Genomic DNA, 17,824 nt, shown 5'->3' with positions numbered 1-17,824 from the left:
CTCTCCCTCCCTCCCCCACCCCAGCCATTTTTGAAGAGTGATTGGGCTTGCCTTACGGTCTCTTTGCCTGTAGGTGAAATATAAAGAAAACTATCACCAGAACAAGGACAAGTACACCACAGTGCTGGAAACGGTAGATTACGACAGAACCAAGAGCCTGAAGAGCCTTTTTAGCAGTGTGAGTTGGGGTTTTCTCGTTCTTCTGAGGGAGCCCGGGGCCCCACAGATAAGAGTGGGGATTGAGTCTCTTTCCCTTGAGAGAAATTAGCTGTTTGCTTTGGTCTCTTTAAAACAAGCAATACATTGCTGAGGAACAAAACGGCCCTCTGGTAGGGCAGCCAAATTCCCTGGAAACAGTGCCCTGTAATGAGCTCTCGCAATCAGAGTGGGTGGGGCTGGGAATTGCGGTCCCAGACCACCCATCTGGGCCCCAAGAAAGTACTTTCTGGACTACTTACACCAGTAAGTTCCCCTTATTCTTGTGCCCCATCATGCCAGGTTCAACCTCTGTCAGGCAAGGGTCATTATATCGGGGCAGAGGGGTCTGTCCAGCTGACACAGAAACACCTCAGAACAGCTTCGCTCGTGACATTTCTTACCCACAACAAGAGGCTTCTTGGCTAGAGGCTCGACCTTCTGGCAAACCCCTCAGACCTCTGGAGAAATAATGTGGATTTTGATTGCTTTCCAAAAAAATTATTTCCCAACTGACCCCTCACCGGTAAATCCCCTCAGAACCTGTACAAAGAAGCCTGGGAGAGAGTGAAAGCCACCAGTTACCTCCTGCCAACCAGCGCGGTCTCCTTAACCCATGCCAGGAGCCAGAAGCACCTGGCCAGCAATGTGAGTGAACCGGAAAGACGGCCCCGGGTTCTTTGGGGTTGGTCTGCCTGTGGCGTCAGCAGGGTGCCTTTGCTGCCGCAGTTAATTTGTAAGGCTTCTCAGGGTTTCGACCTGCTCTTCACCTTAGAAACCCGGCTGTGCTCTTTGGGGTTCAGGAGCACCGTGGGCGTTGGGGAGCCTGAACTACAGTCCAGAAACCACGTGCATGTTTCCCGAACGTTGCAGCGAGTGGTTGAAAATCCATAAGCCCTGTAGCCCTTATTTAACACCATATCAATCAATTGTATTTATTGAGCACTCACTGTGTGCAGAGCACTATAAGAAGTGCTTGGAAGAGTACAATATAACACTATAGCAACTGACTGAGTCCCCTCTTTCCTCTCCCCCTCCATCCCCCCCCGCCTTACCTCCTTCCCTTCCCCACAGCACCTGTATATATGTATATATGTTTGTTCATATTTATTACTCTATTTATTTTACTTGTACATATCTATTCTATTTATTTATTTATTTATTTAATTTTGTTAATATGTTTTGTTTTGTTCTCTGTCTCCCCCTTCTAGACTGTGAGCCCACTGTTGGGTAGGGACCGTCTCTATACGTTGCCAATTTGTACTTCCCAAGTGCTTATTACAGTGCTCTGCACACAGTAAGTGCTCAATAAATACAATTGATTGATTGATTGATAAAGCAGAGTTGACAGACACAGTCCCTGCCCATAAAGAGCTTACAGTCTGCTGTGTGACTTTGGGGAAGTCACTTAAATTCTCTGGGCCTCATTTACCTAATCTGTAAAGTGGGGATTAAGACTATGAGCCCCATGTGGGACATGGGTTGTGTCCAATCCAATTTGCCTGTAGTACAACAGTGCCTGGCACAGAGTAAGCATTTAAATACCACAGGTATTATTATTATTATTACCAATTAATCAATCATATTTATTGAGCACTTACTGTGTGCAGAACACTGTACTAAGTGCTTGGGAAGTAGAAGTTGGCAACATATAGAGACAGTCCCTACCCAACAGTAGGCTCACAGTCTAAAAGGGGGAGACAGAGAACAAAACCAAACATACTAACAAAATAAAATAAATAGAATAGATATGTACAAGTAAAATAAATAAATAAATAAATAGAGTAATAAATATGTACAAACATATATACATATATACAGGTGCTGTGGGGAAGGGAAGGAGGTAAAATGGGGGGGATGGAGAGAGTAAATTGTTTATCTGCGAGATCATCCCCCGCATCATCAAAGTACTAGGGAATGGGGAACATTTAGAAGAAGAACAAGGAAAGAGTGTAAGAAATGGAGAGGGTGGAAAGAAGGGAATCATCAGAAACAGTATCGAAAACAAAAAATGTGGTTTTCTGACCCTATAAAGCCATGGCTTGGTTACACCCAAAACGCTGACTGCAGTCCTCGTCACTGCCTCTTAGGAAGGATGGAACTGAGCTGCAGAAGGGACAGAGAAGAGCAACAAGGATTATCCAGGGGATGGAGAGGCTGCTGGGGAAGGAGAGACTGAAAAGATGAGGGTCCTTCATCCTGGAAAGATGAAGGCTGAGAAGAGGAACAGGATTAAAGTCTAAAAATTGTGAACGAGGGTTGGAGGGGGTGAGCAGAGAATCATTTTTCACCAAACCCCCCTCACAACCAGGACCAGGGGCCATTTGTGAAGGTGATAGGCTCAAAACAGTCCAAACTTAGTTTTGGACTAAACTAAATCCCTCATCTTGGCAAGCACAAGGAATTTCTTCAGGAAATTGTGCAGGCCCAAAACAGCCTTTGGTTCAAGAGGCATTTGGACAAATTCACGGACCAGAAATGTGGAATGGGTTCTATAGAGAAAGTTAGACATGGAGAGAGAAAGGTGAGGGATGTTAAGTGGTCCAAACCTCCCCGCAAGGAGTCAAACAAGCAGCCTTCAGTTGTAACTGTTGGAGACAAGAGTGATGGGCTGCGTCCCCACAGAATCCCCATTGGTCTGGGCCAGTTACGGTAGGGCTAATGCTTTTGAAATGCACCTTTTTTCTTGAAAAACCTACAGTCTATTAGGGAAGGAAAATAGAGAAACTAAATGAATGCATGCCAGCTGCTGAGTTGCCAGACGGGATAGCTCGATGAAGAATCGTGCGCGTGTCAGTGTGAATTTGGTACATCGGTGGTCATGAACCTTTTCCTATTTAAAACCCTGTTTCTTTCCTCTGTAGCTCAAGTATCGGGAAGAATACGAGAAGTTTAAAGCGCTTTATACCTTACCCAAAGGTGTCGAAGATGATCCGAACACAGCCAGATGCCTCCGCGTTGGCAAGTTTAACATTGATGTAAGTAATCCAAGAGGGAGGTCTTTAAATGGGATGCAGTCAGAACGTCTTCTATCCATCCGCCAAAAGAGTTCCAACTCGGTTTGCGGGATGGCAAACGGGTAAATGTGTGTGTAGGTCGAGAATCTGGCCTGTCTGTGGCATAGCTGCTTAACTCTTCTCGGAGACCCAGCAGCTTGGCAGAGAGGTTTGCAAATTAATCATAATTAGCTTTCTCAGCCCAGGGAAATGATTTTCCCAGAGTAATAATAATAATGATGATGATGATGGCATTTGTTAAGTGCTTGCTATGTGCAAAGCACTGTTTTAAGCGCTGGAGAGGATGCAAGGAACTTGTTAAGCACTTATTTTGGGCCAAGCACAATATTAAGCACTGGGGTAGATACAAGATAATCAGGTTGGACATATTCTCTGTCCCACATGGAGCTCACAGTCTAAGTAGGAGGGAGTAGGATTTAAACCACGTTTTACAGATGAGGAAACTGAGGGACATAAAATTGAAGTAACTTGCCCAAGGTCACACAACAGACAAGTGATGGGATCGGGATTAGAACCATGAACATCAGTGATATTCGAGTGCTCACCATGTGCAGAGCACTGTACTAAGCACTTGGGAGAGTACAACACAGGAGAGTTGGTGGACACGTTCGCTGCCCTCGACAAGCTGGCGGCAAAGAGGCCCTCTTCCTTCCAGACCCTTGCAGTTGCCATTAGGCCATGCTTGCTTCCCCGTAAATAACCTACTACTGCTTCAACTTCACAGCGCCTGTACAGGTCGGTCTACGAAAAGAACAAGACAAAAATCCACATCATGCCAGACATGGTAGAGATCGTTTCTGCTAAAAACACCCAGAAGAAAGTCAGCGAGATCGACTACCGCCTCCATCTCCACGAATGGATCTGCCACCCTGACCTGAAGATCAACAGTCATGTCCGGAAAGTCACCGACCAGCTGAGCGACGTAAGGACCCCACGGGTCGCCTGCAGAACGGTTTTCTGCTGGAAAGTGTCAGGATCTCCCAGCTGAACAACTTTCCCAAGGGGCTTCCGGGTGGTTTCCCTCAGTCCGTAATGGCTTAAGTGCTGTCCTGCCTGGAAGCAGGGGGATGAACGCGATGACCTTTAGGGATTCTGGATCTTTGACTGAATAGGAGCTGGGAAGAGCCAGCCGAGGGACATTTGGTCACTGAAAAGGTTCCTTTTCTGCCTTTCCCATCGGGTATGAGTCCAAAGCGGGTCTGATTCAAACCTCACCCCCCTGCCCACCTCCCGTGTGCCCCAGAGTTACCAGGATTACCCAATAAAGGCCCCTCAAATCACCCTCTCGTGTCCTCAGTTGCCCCCATAGGGAGCTCCAGATATGATGGGCACTGAGAGCACTAAGCAGCCCATGTATGAGAATCTCTGCCCTTAAGTCCACAGAGGGTTCCAGGTGAAATGGTCTAGCAAAACCAAAATGTGACTTTTTGGACAACCACCCACCTATCCTGTCAAAGGATAAAGCAAGAAGAGTAAACTGCAAAAGAGGACATTATATCTAATCTTCAAATCTTCACGTCAGCATAGGGACCCATCCCTTCTACCAGATTTCTGTAATCCTGCAGCCTCCCCTTGGTGTAGTTGGTTCATCGACTTGTACTTCCCAAGCGCTTAGTACTGTGCTCTACACACTGTAAGCGCTCAATAAATACGATTGAGTGAATAGCACCAGAGCTGCCTGGCAGATCGACTCCACTTCCACCCTGGAGGGGCTTAGAGTGGAGCCAGTAGAGCTGGAGGACTGTCTTGCCCCATAACAGTCCTTTGGTCCCCGGGTTTTTGGTCCCCGGACAGCTTCCAGGGTGTTCGAATGCACTGTCATGGACTTCTCACTTCTTCTCGCTTCGCCCTGTCAAAATCCTCTAGATTGTGTACAAGGATGACCTCAACTGGCTGAAGGGGATCGGTTGCTACGTGTGGGACACCCCGGAAATCCTCCACGCCAAACACGCCTACGACCTGCGCAGTGACGTACGTTCGGTCCTGGTTTTCATCCCGATTTCTACCTCCTTGCCCCTCTTTTCTTGAGAAGAAGGGAACGGGGAACTACGAATGAGGCTTTCCCTCACAGTGCAAGGAGCCCCAGCATGGCCGTCCCTACCGATGCCTCTCCTTCCCCTTTATTGCTTCCACTGGATTTCTTTTAAAAGGCATTGGTGAAGCGCTTAATATATGCCAGGCACTGTACTAAGTGCTGCGGTAAACACAACGTGATTAGGTCGGATTTGGTCCACGTCCCTTGAGGGGCTCACACTTTCAAATCCCCATTTTGCAGATGACATAACTGAAGCCCAGAAAGTGAGGTGACCTGCCCAAAGTTAGCCAGCAGACAAGTGGTGGGCCGGAAATAAAACCCAGGTCCTCTCGCTCCCCTGTCCCGTGCTTTTTCCACGAGGCCATGCTACTTCTCAACTTGGGGTGCTAAGAAACGAATAGGCCATAGGAAGCAGCTCATAGAAGCCATCACCCAGCTCTTGGTAGCAGTCAGAATTGGCATTAAGCATCGGCCAACATGGTTCCCTTTGCTCTCTCCCCTCTGCAGATCAAGTACAAAGCTGAAATGGAGAAAATGAAGAATGACTACACCCTGGTGACCGACACTCCTGTCTACGTTCAGGCAGTCAAGAGTGGCCAGCAACTCAGTGATGTGAGCGACAAGTTTTAGGCCTTCGAATAGGGGGAGTGTGGGCTAGGAGGAAACACATACAACCAGGCCGCAGGCTAGTGCCTTCCACCTCGCAATAGGCAGAAATCAAGGTCACGGTCCAGTTGAATTCTCCACCCTCCCTCCCCGCAACGTCCTTCTAACTGAAGGTCCAGGGTCTTGAGATGACTTGTACCTTAAAATGGTGCCACCATCTTGGTTTCTAGGGTGGAGTTCAAAGTCAAGGGCTCCTTTCTTGTGAATGAATCTACTTGGCATTTTCCTCAGGACGTCCTCGCACCTTATCGTCATCTCATTTCCTATTGTGCTGATGGGAGGAATTGGAAGTTTCTTCTCCCCCTAGCTGGGGAGTTGATTAGATTGTAGGAAGGGACTTGACAGCAGGGACCATGTATTTTCCTTCTGGTTCATGCTCCCGATCAGTTGAGGAGTCATGGTCCTGTCCCTGTTTTGGGGGATTTCCGTCCTAATAGTAATAATAATGATGGCATTTGTTAAGCGTTTACTACGTGTGAAGCGCTGTTCTAAGCGCCGAGGAGGATACAAGTTGATCAGGTTGTTCCACAGGGGGCTCACAATCCTAATCCTCATTTTACAGATGAGGTAACTGAGGCACAGAGAAGTTGTGACTTACCCAAAATCACACAGCTGACAATTGGCAGAGCCGGGATTTGGATTAATGACCTCTGACTCCCAAACCCGTGCTCTTTCCACTGAGCCACGCTTCTTCTCTATTCTGTGGACCAGCAAGAAAATAGGATTGTAAATATGAATTTCCCCAGAAACGTGTGGTTTGCCTCTTTATTTTTTTTCTTTAGATGGGGCATATACATTCATTTTAACAACAGCTTGCCCCTTGAAATCGATAACCTTCTGGTAAAGCTGAATTGATCAGCAGACTTTGCCCATCACTCTCCCCAGCTTCAAAGCTCTACTAAAATCACAACTCCTCCAGGAAGCCTTCCCTGACTAATGTCTCCATTCCCCCCCAAACCCAACTGTCTCTCCGTACTGCATCTCCTATGCATTTAGTCCCACCTCCGAAGCACTTTGGTATTCAACCCCTCATTCAACAGGACTTGCGTACATACCTTAAAACTTGGTTACTTCCCACACCTATAATTTATTACAGCGTCTGTCTCTCCTGCGAGGCTGTAAGCTTCTCGAGGGCAGGGATGGTGTCTAGTTACTCTATTGTAGTCCCCCAACCACTGAGCTCAGTGCTGTGTACAGAGCAAGCACTCGATAAAAACCACTGATTCGTCGACTTCTGTCTTCTAGGCTGTTTACCGCCACGAGTACGTGCACAACGTTAGAGGCAGAGTGGCTCCCACAACCAAAACAGTGGATTTGGATCGAGCCCTTCACGCTTACAAATTGCAGAGCGAAGTGAGTATTGAAAACCCATGAATCCTTCGAGATGTAAGTTAGGGGGTCATCCATGGCCGGTTCTACAACACGCAGACGTGGCTCATCCGAACCCGCCAGCGGGGAACCGAGGTGTAGCCCTTTCCCGGGTCACGTGACCCAGAGGGAAAAATGAAGATTAGGAACACCATCTTCGCCGGCAGGCGTCTAGCTGATCCCGGGCCAGCCCAAAGATGAGATGAGATCCCTGAGGGTGTAGGATGAGAATATACCAGCAGCCAGCGTCCATGGTAGGATGAGAATATCAACCCCCACAAGGTTGGCCTTTAAAACATCGTTTCTCCCGGGCCACGTTTTCAGGCCGACGAAGCGGGAGTGGGATTGAGGGTTTTGAGAGGGGGCCAGAGTCCGGGCCAGCAGGTCTTCTGCAAACCAAGCAGCCCCTGCCTCCCATATTCTGAGGTCAGACTGAGCAGGGCCATCTTTTCAAGAGCTTACGATGTGGCTCGAAGGCTCTGCTTTGGGTGCAACTCGAGAGTCCTTTACATATAGGACATTGGACTTCACTTTCTGACTCTGCCTCGCCTGACCTGTGGCCCCTGCCTTCTGACCCCGGGCTTGTCTCTCTCAACCACGGAGTTAAAATAGTCTAACGGGCCTCGTAGATCGCTTCCCTGTGGCTCCTCTGCCACACTTGGTTCTAACGCTGGCTGTCCAGAAGGGAAAAGTGCCCAGGTGAAAACATGGTGTGAGCTGGCCCTTGAGGGCAGGTTCAGTAGAGGCTATTTTCACTCCTCTTTTCTCTTCTTATGCAGAATTTGTACCGGAAAACTGGTCTACACTACCTCCCCACTGGCTATAAGCTCCCGGCTGATGCACCCCACTTCAAGCATGTTAAGGATATCAAGTACATTAGTAGTTATGTAAGTAGCATTTTCTGCTGGAACAAGAGCAGTGACCACTTGGCAGTTTTGCAGGGCTGGGCGGGGAGAAGAGCAAGGCTGCCTGTCCACCATTTGAGGCCTGGAAGACTGAGGAGTTTCACCCATCCCACCAATCCTGTGCCTTCAGGGAGAGCGTGGAGCCTCAGATTGGGAAATTAGCACAGCATTTAGAGATCTAGACCCAGGAATGCTCTGGATATCCGACCGTCCCCCTGTTTCCCCCCTCTCCCGCCCCCCAGGCACCAGAAAGACATCACTGGTGCTCAGTATAGTCTCCCAGCAAGACCGGGGTCAAAATGCCTGTGACTGAGGGAACAAATCCTAACCCCATTAAGGAGGCTTTTCCCTCGCCAGCAACGGCTCCGAGGCTTCTGAAGTGAAGATGGCTTTCCAGCCCCCCAAAATGATCAGCTTGACATCAGCTTTTTCTCCCGATCCTACTGGCCGGAGGATGCGTCGGTCCTCCCCTTTGCAGGGGCTCCCCGAGAGAGCAGTCGCTTTGGATCAAAGACCCTGTGCCCAGTAGATTTACGTATTTGCTCATTCTCCCCTCCTTTCTCTAATTCTAATGTTGGTTTTACAGTTTAAATACAAAGAAGCTTATGAACACCTCAAGGCATACGGCTACACCCTGGGACCCAATGACGTTCCTTTCGTGCATATAAGGAACGCCAACAAAGTCACTAGTGAGGTAAAGTAGATGCCTCGGTGGGGAAAGGTGGAGGTGCATGCAATAAGTTCAGTAGCAGCTGGAATTTGCATTGGGCAGTGTTTCTTGTTCTTTAGGGGAGAAGGATGGATCGTTCTGCTGATGTCCTCTTCTCCTTCACTACTGGGCAATACTTGATTATCGGTTTGACCATAGTCAAGTCCTTGGTTGATTACAAACCAAATTTCCTGATTTTTTTTTCCTGCTGTTGTTGTTCTTTTGGCTGCACGATCTCCTGTCCTGTTGAGAAATTCCTAATGTGGCTCAGTCAGGAGATAGGCTAACAAAGCTAGTAGCTATTTCCAGCAAGAAAGGACTGAGATTTAGAATATTTGATTCATTATTTCGATCCCAACAAACCCTGACTCCCACCAAGGGTACCTGTGATTTGAGATCTGCATCGGGGTTGGTGATTTGGTACCCGAAGCACACGCTGAATCTGAGGAAGACTTTGGGCGTGACATCTTTTCTGCTTCTTACACCATGGGTGGTGTTCCTCTTTCTTCTCCTTAACATGTGGAGGATAGAAAAGGGCCCTGTCCATTCCCTCCATGGTTCTCCCGTAGCTCTGCATCTCTTCTGGGGACTGTGAGAAGTGTAGGTGGGTTTCCTTAGACTGACTCATAGGTGTGAAATGCTTTCTCCTGTGGTGCAGAGGCTGTATAGACAACTGTACCACAAACTGAAGGACAAGATTCACACGACCCCAGACACGCCTGAGATCCGCCAAGTCAAAGCCACACAGGAAGCTGTCAGCGATGTATGTATTTCCTCGGGATGGGAAAGGGCGTGTAGCAAAAATAAAGGAAATCGGTCAGAAGCAGTGTGGCCTAATGGCAAGAGCGTGGGCTTGGGAGTCAGAGGATGTGGGTTCTAATTCCGGCTCCACCGCTTAGCTGCTGTGTGACTTCGGGCTAGTCACTTCACTTCTCTGGGGCTCAGTCACCTCATCTGTAAAATGGGGATTAAGATTGAGAGCCCAGTGTGGGTCAAGGATGGTGTCCAACCTGATTACTGTGTATCTACCCCAGTGTTTAGAACAGTGCTTGGCACATAAAAAAGGACTTAACAAATACCATTGTTATTATGTTTTAAAAATAATAATAGTAAGAAGAAGCTGCATTCTTCCCTCCTCGGCCATGTTTGGTCTTTTTTTTTTTTTTTACCTCTGGGGTCCAGCCCGTTTTGTGTCCACCCCTCTTTTGTCTTTTCCTCCCTCCTCTGCACCTCTCCTTTCTCTTCTCCCATCTCCCCCATGAAAGCCACTTTTCTCTGCTCCTGCAGCAGATTTAACAGTAATGTCAGCCAGGTTGGGAAGGGGCCTGATTGGGACAGACTTGCGTTACTTGCCTGACTTCCCGGACTTCCCGTATCCGTGCATAGCTCCTCCTCTTCCCTCTGCCCTCCCCAAACAGGTAGCCCAGTGGGAGCCCAAAATTGCGTTCCCCTCTGGCCGTTGCCCCACTGGTCAACCCTTTCTCTCTGCACCCCTTCCCATCTTCTGAATCTTTTTTTCCTAGTTGATCTACAAGTCCAACTTCTTCAAGATGCAAGGCCACATGATCTCCCTGCCATACACCCCTCAAGTGCTCCACTGCCGCCACGTGGGAGACATCACAAGTGACGTAAGTAGCCAACGATGGAGGTCCTCTGGCTCAGGAAGGTGTGGCCAGGAGGACTGAATAGGTCACCCAGTTCCACAGAACGCTCTGAGCATCCAAGTGGCCGGCCCACTGATACAAGCTTTTCCACCTGATGTCCTCGAGGGCTTGCCGGAGGCCAAATGAAGGGGAAAGAGCCCATGGGCTGGGGAGGGAGACTATATAAGGGATGGGGACCCACCTGCCCTTCCTTAGCCAGGGTGTGCAAGAGGAAGCTCTCCAGGTGGGAGCTCCTCAGAGTGACCTCGTAGCTAGAGTCAGGGGGACCTGGCTTCTAATCGCGACTTCTCTACTTCTCTGCCGAGTGATCTTGGGCAAACGACACTGGGGAAGCAGCGTGGCTCAGTGGAAAGAGCCCGGGCTTTGGAGTCAGAGTCCATGGGTTCGAATCCTGGCTCTGCCACTCGTCAGCCGTGTGACTTTGGGCAAGTCGCTTAACTTCTCTGTGCCTCAGTTACCTCATCTGTAAAATGGGGATAAAGATTGTGAGCCCCCCGTGGGACAACCTGATCACCTTGTAACCTCCCCAGTGCTTAGAACAGTGCTTTGCACATAGTAAGCGCTTAATAAATGCCATCAAAAAAAAATGACTTCACGTCTCTATACCTCAGTTCCCTCATCTGTTAAATGGGCATTGAGAACGCGAGCCCCATATGGGACAGCGACTGTGTCTGACCCGATTTGCTGGTGTCCACCCCAGCACTTAGGACAGTGCCTGGCACACCGTAAGCACTTAACAAATACCACAATTATTATTATTTTGATTTTGTGCTCCCCCCCGATGGGCGTTGTCCCCATTCCTCTTGCCCCACTCCCACCCTGCTTCACTGTTCCAACCCGAAAAGAGGGTTCTAAGGCCTGGGGTGCCTTGGCTCTGGGCTCTCACAGGAACCAAGGTCCTGGGGGAGGAGTAGTAAAGAGGTAGCAACAGGCCAGCCCCCAGCAAGGTGAAAGGTGAGAGTGACCTGAAGCGTCAACCAGCTCCTTGAAGACAAGCGAACTGGAAGTCCGAGGCCTTACGGGCTGTATTTAACCTGTGGAGAGTGATGCGATTTCTAGCGTTCAGTCTGCTTAGACGTCGGCCTTCACAAACTCACTACATCTGGATTTCTTTTTGGCTCTTCAGATTAAATACAAAGAGGATCTCCGGTTACTGAAGGGCCTGGGCTGCTTCCTGTATGACACCCCCGATATGGTCCGTTCTCGCCACCTGCGGAAGCTCTGGGTAAGATCCCATCATCATCATCATCATCAATTGTATTTATTGAGCGCTTACTATGTGCAGAGCACTGTACTAAGTGCTTGGGAAGTACAAATTGGCAACATATAGAGACGGTCCCTACCCAACAGTGGGCTCACAGTCTAAAAGGGGAAGACAGAGAACAAAACCAAACATACTAACAAAATAAAATAAATAGAATAGATATGTACAAGTAAAATAAATAGAGTAATAAATCTGTACAAACATATATACATATACACAGGTGCTGTGGGGAAGGGAAGGAGGTAAGAGGAGGGGGATGGAGAGGGGGATGAGGGGGAGAAGATGGAAGGGGCTCAGTCTGGGAAGGCCTCCTGGAGGAGGTGAGCTCTCATCCCAGCCCTGGGACGCGTCTGTTTGTCCGTTGCCGATCCCTAGATGCGCCTGGCGATTGCAGGGGACCGGCCAGGAGGTCGTATCTTGGCCCCTTCTCTGCCCACCTCAACGTGGCCACCTCTGAGTACAACATCCCAGGGACTCTGGCCGAGCAGGCCCGGCCCTTATTTCTCCCTTTCATTTCCTTTCCAGTCTAACTACGTGTACACGGACAGTGCAAGGAAGATACGGGACAAATACAGCGTGGTGCTGGACACCCCTGAGTACAGGAAAGTGCAGGAGTTGAAGACCCATTTGAGTGAGGTAAAGTTGATGCCTCTGTGCTGATTTAGTGCCGCATTCGTGAATTTTCAGAAGTCAACTCTGCTCAGTGCATCCTGCCTTCCAGTGACCCTGAATTTTTGGCATTCGGAGGGGCTGGATTCCTACATTCTTTGGCTGAGTCATTGTTTACATTAAAGGCCTTCAGTCTCTTTTCTGTCCATTGGCAGCTACTTTTTAAAAAAAATTTGGTTTCTGTTGTCTCTTTTGCCCCAGTGGCTTCAGTTTGTGAAATAAATATAGCCGCAGAAAGTTTTTTTCAGCAAATCTAATGGTAATAATGTGTGTTCTTTTTAATGTCCAGATCGTGTACAGAGCGGTGGGCAAGAAGCAGAAGTCAAAGTTCACTTCTATTGTCGACACTCCTGACTTTTTGAGGGCAAAGAAAGGGCAGAAGCTCCAGAGTCAGGTGAGATGGTTATTCTTACAAAAGAGATGCAAAGAAGACAGGAGTCCTCTTCCTTAGGCTCCTGAAGGTTCCCCGTGGAGTGGGAGGGGCCGGACACTTTTCAGGTGATGCAGCCTCCCAGGGATACTCCGGTTCACCAACCCTACGAGGCCGAGGCATTGCTGATCATTTTAAAAGATGTAGCATTTCCCCGCCCTGCTTCTGCTGTACACTATAAAGGTTGGCTAATGTCACTTCTTATCCTTTTCAGGGACCGTATTACACGCATGTGGACGTGTGTAGTTGCCATCCATCCTTCCTGCTCTTTATTGCAGTTGAAATTTCTCTGGCAACTCTTTATATGGAGGACTTGAGAGTTTAGAGTGCAGATATTACCTACCCACTGTCTTCAGGCAAAGGAGCATTACTGATTGACACGCCCACCCCCAAAACGAACTTGCTGAGGGTGCCATGGGAAGAAATTCATTCATTCAATCTTATTTATCTGTGTGCAGAACACTGTACTAAGTGCTTGGGAAGTCCAAGTCGCCAACATATAGAGACAGTCCCTACCCAACAACGGGCTCACAGTCTAGAAGGGGGAGACGGACAACAAAAGAAAACATGTGGGCTGGTGTCAAGTCGTCAGAACAAATAGAATTAAAGCTAAAGGCCTCCCATACGGTCCTTGTCCAATTTCTTACTGGTATTTTTTTTTAACAGGGCTGACTTGACACTTGTTAGAGTGAGGAGTGTGCTTGGGAGATCACCACTACGTGGCATATATTGGGAATAGAGAATAGGCATGGATTTGCTGACGTTTCTTTCTCTTTCTTTCCCTGTAGTATCTGTACGTTGAGTTGGCCACCAAAGAAAGACCTCATCACCACGCCGGCAACCAGACCACAGCCCTGAAGCATGCTAAACACGTGAAGGACATGGTCAGCGAGGTATGATGGGGACCCAGCCCCGGGATAAGAATCACGAGTGAAAAACTTATTGATAAACGCGATTGACATTTTTCTGTGAATTGTACTACTATTTATTTCTACTTTGTCGTCATTTCATTTGATGTCCAGCATGACACATCCAAGTTCATTCCCCCAGCTGACATCTTCAATGAGCTTTTATTCTGAGAAGTGACTCAGGACTAGTCATCATTGGTGGTATTTACTGAGTGCTTACTATGTGCAGAGCATTGTACTAAGCACTGGGGAGAGTACAGTCAGTGAAATTCTGGATGCAAAACTAATCTCAAGTTAATATATGTAAAAACAGAAGACCATTAACAGTGTTACTACGGGATCAAACCAATGGTCCTTCCACCCCAGGATTATGTCCCTGACCTGGGCATGGGATAGAGGAACAGTGAGGTTGTTGCCCACCGAGTGAGATTGTTGCCCACCTGGACATCCATCCTAATGGTAACAGATGTGCCCACCAACACCCCTTTATGGACCACTTGTCCATGAATCCATCCAAACCCCTTTTTACTCTGCAGATACAAAACGCCCCAGCACTTCATCATTCATCACGATATGGGCTAGGGTGCCTGAAAGCAGTGGAAATCGAGCTTGGTTCTACTTTGTCTTTTTGTTCCCTAGAAAAAGTACAAAATTCAGTACGAAAAGATGAAGGACAAGTACACCCCAGTCCCCGACACGCCGATCCTCATCAGAGCCAAGAAAGCTTACTGGAACGCGAGCGATGTATGTTCCAAGAATCATTGCTCCCTCTTGCTTTCCCCGGTCAGGGAATGGGAAGGGCAGCAGAGGGGTATTGGGGCACCATGGGCAACTACCACAGAACTACCATGAAATGCAGAGAATGTCTATATTATCAAACAATCAAAGGTATTTACTGAGTGCTTATTGTTTATAGAGTGCTGTACTAAGCGCTTGGACCGTCTCTATACGTTGCCAAGTTGTACTTCCCAAGCGCTTAGTACAGTGCTCTGCACACAGTAAGTGCTCAATAAATATGATTGAATGAATGAAAGTATAATATGATAGAGTTGGTAGACACAATCCATGCCCACAAGGAGCTTACGGTCAAGAGGAGCGTGGAGTTTACTCTGAATCATCTATTTAAAATGACTTCTAGGTCCCAGCCAAGTGTATAATCGAGGAAAAGATCAGACGTCGTCACGGGGTTGGCAAGTGACCGTGCCCCTCTTCTGCAGACAGGGCTTAAGGCTCTCTTGGGGGGTGAGGCTAGATAGCTCAAATGTCTAGCGGGCAACTCAGAGCCAAACGTGGGTAGCGGTCTGAAGCGGGGAGGGGTGGGCATATCTCCAGGGGGGAATTCACGCAGAGGCACCAGTTGGAAAGTTGTTTTGAAAGCCAGTGGTTCCCTGGATGGCCCAGGAGGGAAGATTTCTCTGCTGCTGGGACCGTGTCTTGGGGAATACTGGGCAGTCCTGGCTCTGGCAGTTGTACAGAGAAAGACAGTTCTCTTAGACCAGATCTGGAGTTGAGCTTTCACGGAGCTAGTGGCAATAATGGGGTAGTTTGGGGGAATAGGGCCCCCATAAAATGATTGCTCTCCCTTCTGTTGAGATTCAGATGACCATATATTATTTCCAACAGAACAGGGTCATGCCATATAGCTTCCCATAAAGCCTGTCAGGAAGCACCGCACAGATTCTAGTGGACTTCTAGTGATTCCACCCCAGGGAGAACTCCCACCAGCCGACCGAAAGGCTGCATCCAACCGATACGCTTCTCCCCTTTCCAGTTACGGTACAAAGAAACGTTCCAAGCCACCAAAGGCAAATACCACACCGTGAAGGACGCCCTGGACATTGTGTACCACCGCAAGGTCACCGATGACATCAGCAGCGTACGTACCCCCCGTTCTCCAACTCAGCCTCTCTGAAGCGGCTCTTTCCCTCTTCGTCCCAGCTTTTCTCTGCCGCGTGCATGTGTTCGGGCTGGGATTGGCGGGGGTGCACTCGTATACCATCCGAAAACCCACGTGAGCAGCGAGAAGAATCGGAGCACTCTGTGGATGTCACAGTTCAGCCTCTCCTACATGGGCCGAGACTCCGTCGTCACTGTCACGTTTCTACCCTAGGTGAAATACAAGGAAAACTACATGAGTCAGTTGGGAATTTGGAGGTCGATTCCGGATCGTCCGGAGCACTACCACCATCGGGCAGTCACCGATGCCATCAGCAGTGTGAGTGCTAACGTTTTTCTGAATTTTTCTCCGTACATTCGTGTTCGCACAGGCATCCTCACCAATACACAGCTTCTGCCCATTTTATATATTCCATATGGCTTCACAGTCTCAATGGCTAAAGTGTTTTTTTTTATTATGGGATTTGTTAAGCGCTTACTACCTACTAGTACTATGTACTGTGTACTTAGAGAAGCAGCGTGGCTTAGTGGAAAGAGCTTGGTCTTGGGAGTCAGAGATTGTGAGTTCTGATACCGGCTCCGCCACCTGTCAGCTGTGTGACTTTGGGCAAGTCACTTCACTGCTCTGGGCTTCATTTACCTCATCTGTAAAATAGGGGTTAAGCCTGTGAGCCCCGCATGGGACAGCCCGATTACCTTGCATCTACCCCAGCGCTTAGAACAGTGCTTGGCACATAGTAAACGCTTAACAAGTACCATTATTATTATTCATTCATTCATTCATTCAGTACCCTGTACAAGGGTATTCATTCATTCATTCATTCGCATTTATACCCTTGTACCCTCCCCAGCGCTTGGAACGGTGCTTTGCACATAGCGCCTAATAAATGTCGCTATTATTATTACCTCCTTCCCCTCCCCACCGCACCTGTATATATGTATATGTTTGTACATATTTATTACTCTATTTTACTTGTACATATTTCTTCTATTTACTTTATTTTGTTAATATGTTTTGTTTTGTCATCTGTCTCCCCCTTCTAGACTGTGAGCCCGCTGTTGGGTAGGGACCGTCTCTATCTGTTGCCAACTTGTACTTCACAAGCGCTTAGTACAGTGCTCGGCACACAGTAAGCGCTCAATAAATACGATTGAATGAATGAATGGTGTGTGCAGAGCACTGTACTAAGCGTTTGGGAAGTACAAGTTGGCAACATAAAGAGACGGTCCCTACCCAACAGCGGGCTCACAGTTACTATGGTTGAGTTGCTACAAGCTAGGCAGATTTGACCCAATCCATATCCCGTATGGGGCTCACAGTCTTAATACCTGTTTTACAAGTGAGGTTGCTGAGGTTTAGAGAAGTGACTTGCCCAAGGTCACTCAGCAGACAAGGCATGGAACCGGGATTAGAACTCAGGTCCTTCTGACTCGTAGGCCTGTCTATCCACTAGGCCATGCTGATTCTCAGGTTCACTCTGGGATTTTTAGTGTGTGTGTGTGTGTGTTCTTGATGAATGCGCAGAATGATAATACTGTATGTATCGAGGTCTGTCTCCATAGAAATACTTCCTCTGGATGAGTCTTGTCCAGTTGCCCTTTCATGTTATTGTTGACACATAATTTTGGGCACAAATTGACACAGGCATTAAAACAAGCCAGAACACTTTCTTGCACTCAGAATTTTTAATGATACCCTTGGCATGAAAATGCAGTGAACAGAGTGACTGAATACATCCTCAGCAGCAGCGGCTGGAGAAACCCAGTGGCATTCCAGATTTCTGGGAGCCAGAGGTCATCCCCGACATTCCCTCCTGACCCTCTGTCCCTTCACAGGTTAAATACAAGGAAGACCTGAACTTGCTCAGGGGAATCGGCTGCTACGTTTGGGATACGCCAGACTTCGTTCTGGCAGGACAGAACAAGTCTCTGTACAGCAAGGTGAGGCCTTCCCGCAGTCTCCGATCCCTTTAAGGATGGGTTTGATTCTGTTAAAAGTGGTTCTGAAGGGGCATTTTAGGGCCGGGGACGGCAGAGAGAGCTGTGGGAACAATGGCTTGGTGTGACCGAGCAAGTGGCAATGTCTATTATATTTGAA

General features: G+C 48.2%; 1 protein-coding gene across 1 annotated transcript in view; it reads left to right on the top strand.

Moving 5' to 3' along the window:
- The window catches only part of NEB (nebulin), a 207,242-nt gene that overhangs the window by 137,591 nt on the left and 51,827 nt on the right, over positions 1 to 17,824 (top strand). Inside the window, exons 93-111 of the mRNA XM_038751620.1 lie at positions 74 to 178; positions 736 to 843; positions 3,060 to 3,173; positions 3,937 to 4,134; positions 5,079 to 5,183; positions 5,755 to 5,859; positions 7,159 to 7,266; positions 8,061 to 8,168; positions 8,773 to 8,880; positions 9,554 to 9,658; positions 10,419 to 10,523; positions 11,686 to 11,784; positions 12,349 to 12,459; positions 12,782 to 12,886; positions 13,711 to 13,815; positions 14,470 to 14,574; positions 15,602 to 15,706; positions 15,941 to 16,045; positions 17,563 to 17,667. Coding sequence (XP_038607548.1) covers positions 74 to 178; positions 736 to 843; positions 3,060 to 3,173; positions 3,937 to 4,134; positions 5,079 to 5,183; positions 5,755 to 5,859; positions 7,159 to 7,266; positions 8,061 to 8,168; positions 8,773 to 8,880; positions 9,554 to 9,658; positions 10,419 to 10,523; positions 11,686 to 11,784; positions 12,349 to 12,459; positions 12,782 to 12,886; positions 13,711 to 13,815; positions 14,470 to 14,574; positions 15,602 to 15,706; positions 15,941 to 16,045; positions 17,563 to 17,667 — 2,109 coding nt within the window. The remainder of the gene's footprint in view (positions 1 to 73; positions 179 to 735; positions 844 to 3,059; positions 3,174 to 3,936; positions 4,135 to 5,078; positions 5,184 to 5,754; positions 5,860 to 7,158; positions 7,267 to 8,060; positions 8,169 to 8,772; positions 8,881 to 9,553; positions 9,659 to 10,418; positions 10,524 to 11,685; positions 11,785 to 12,348; positions 12,460 to 12,781; positions 12,887 to 13,710; positions 13,816 to 14,469; positions 14,575 to 15,601; positions 15,707 to 15,940; positions 16,046 to 17,562; positions 17,668 to 17,824) is intronic.

The sequence above is a fragment of the Tachyglossus aculeatus genome, chromosome 9 (assembly GCF_015852505.1).
Source record: "Tachyglossus aculeatus isolate mTacAcu1 chromosome 9, mTacAcu1.pri, whole genome shotgun sequence".
Lineage (NCBI taxonomy): Eukaryota > Metazoa > Chordata > Mammalia > Monotremata > Tachyglossidae > Tachyglossus > Tachyglossus aculeatus.
Note: the sequence above shows the minus strand (reverse complement) of the source record. Positions and strands in the feature narration are given on the sequence as shown.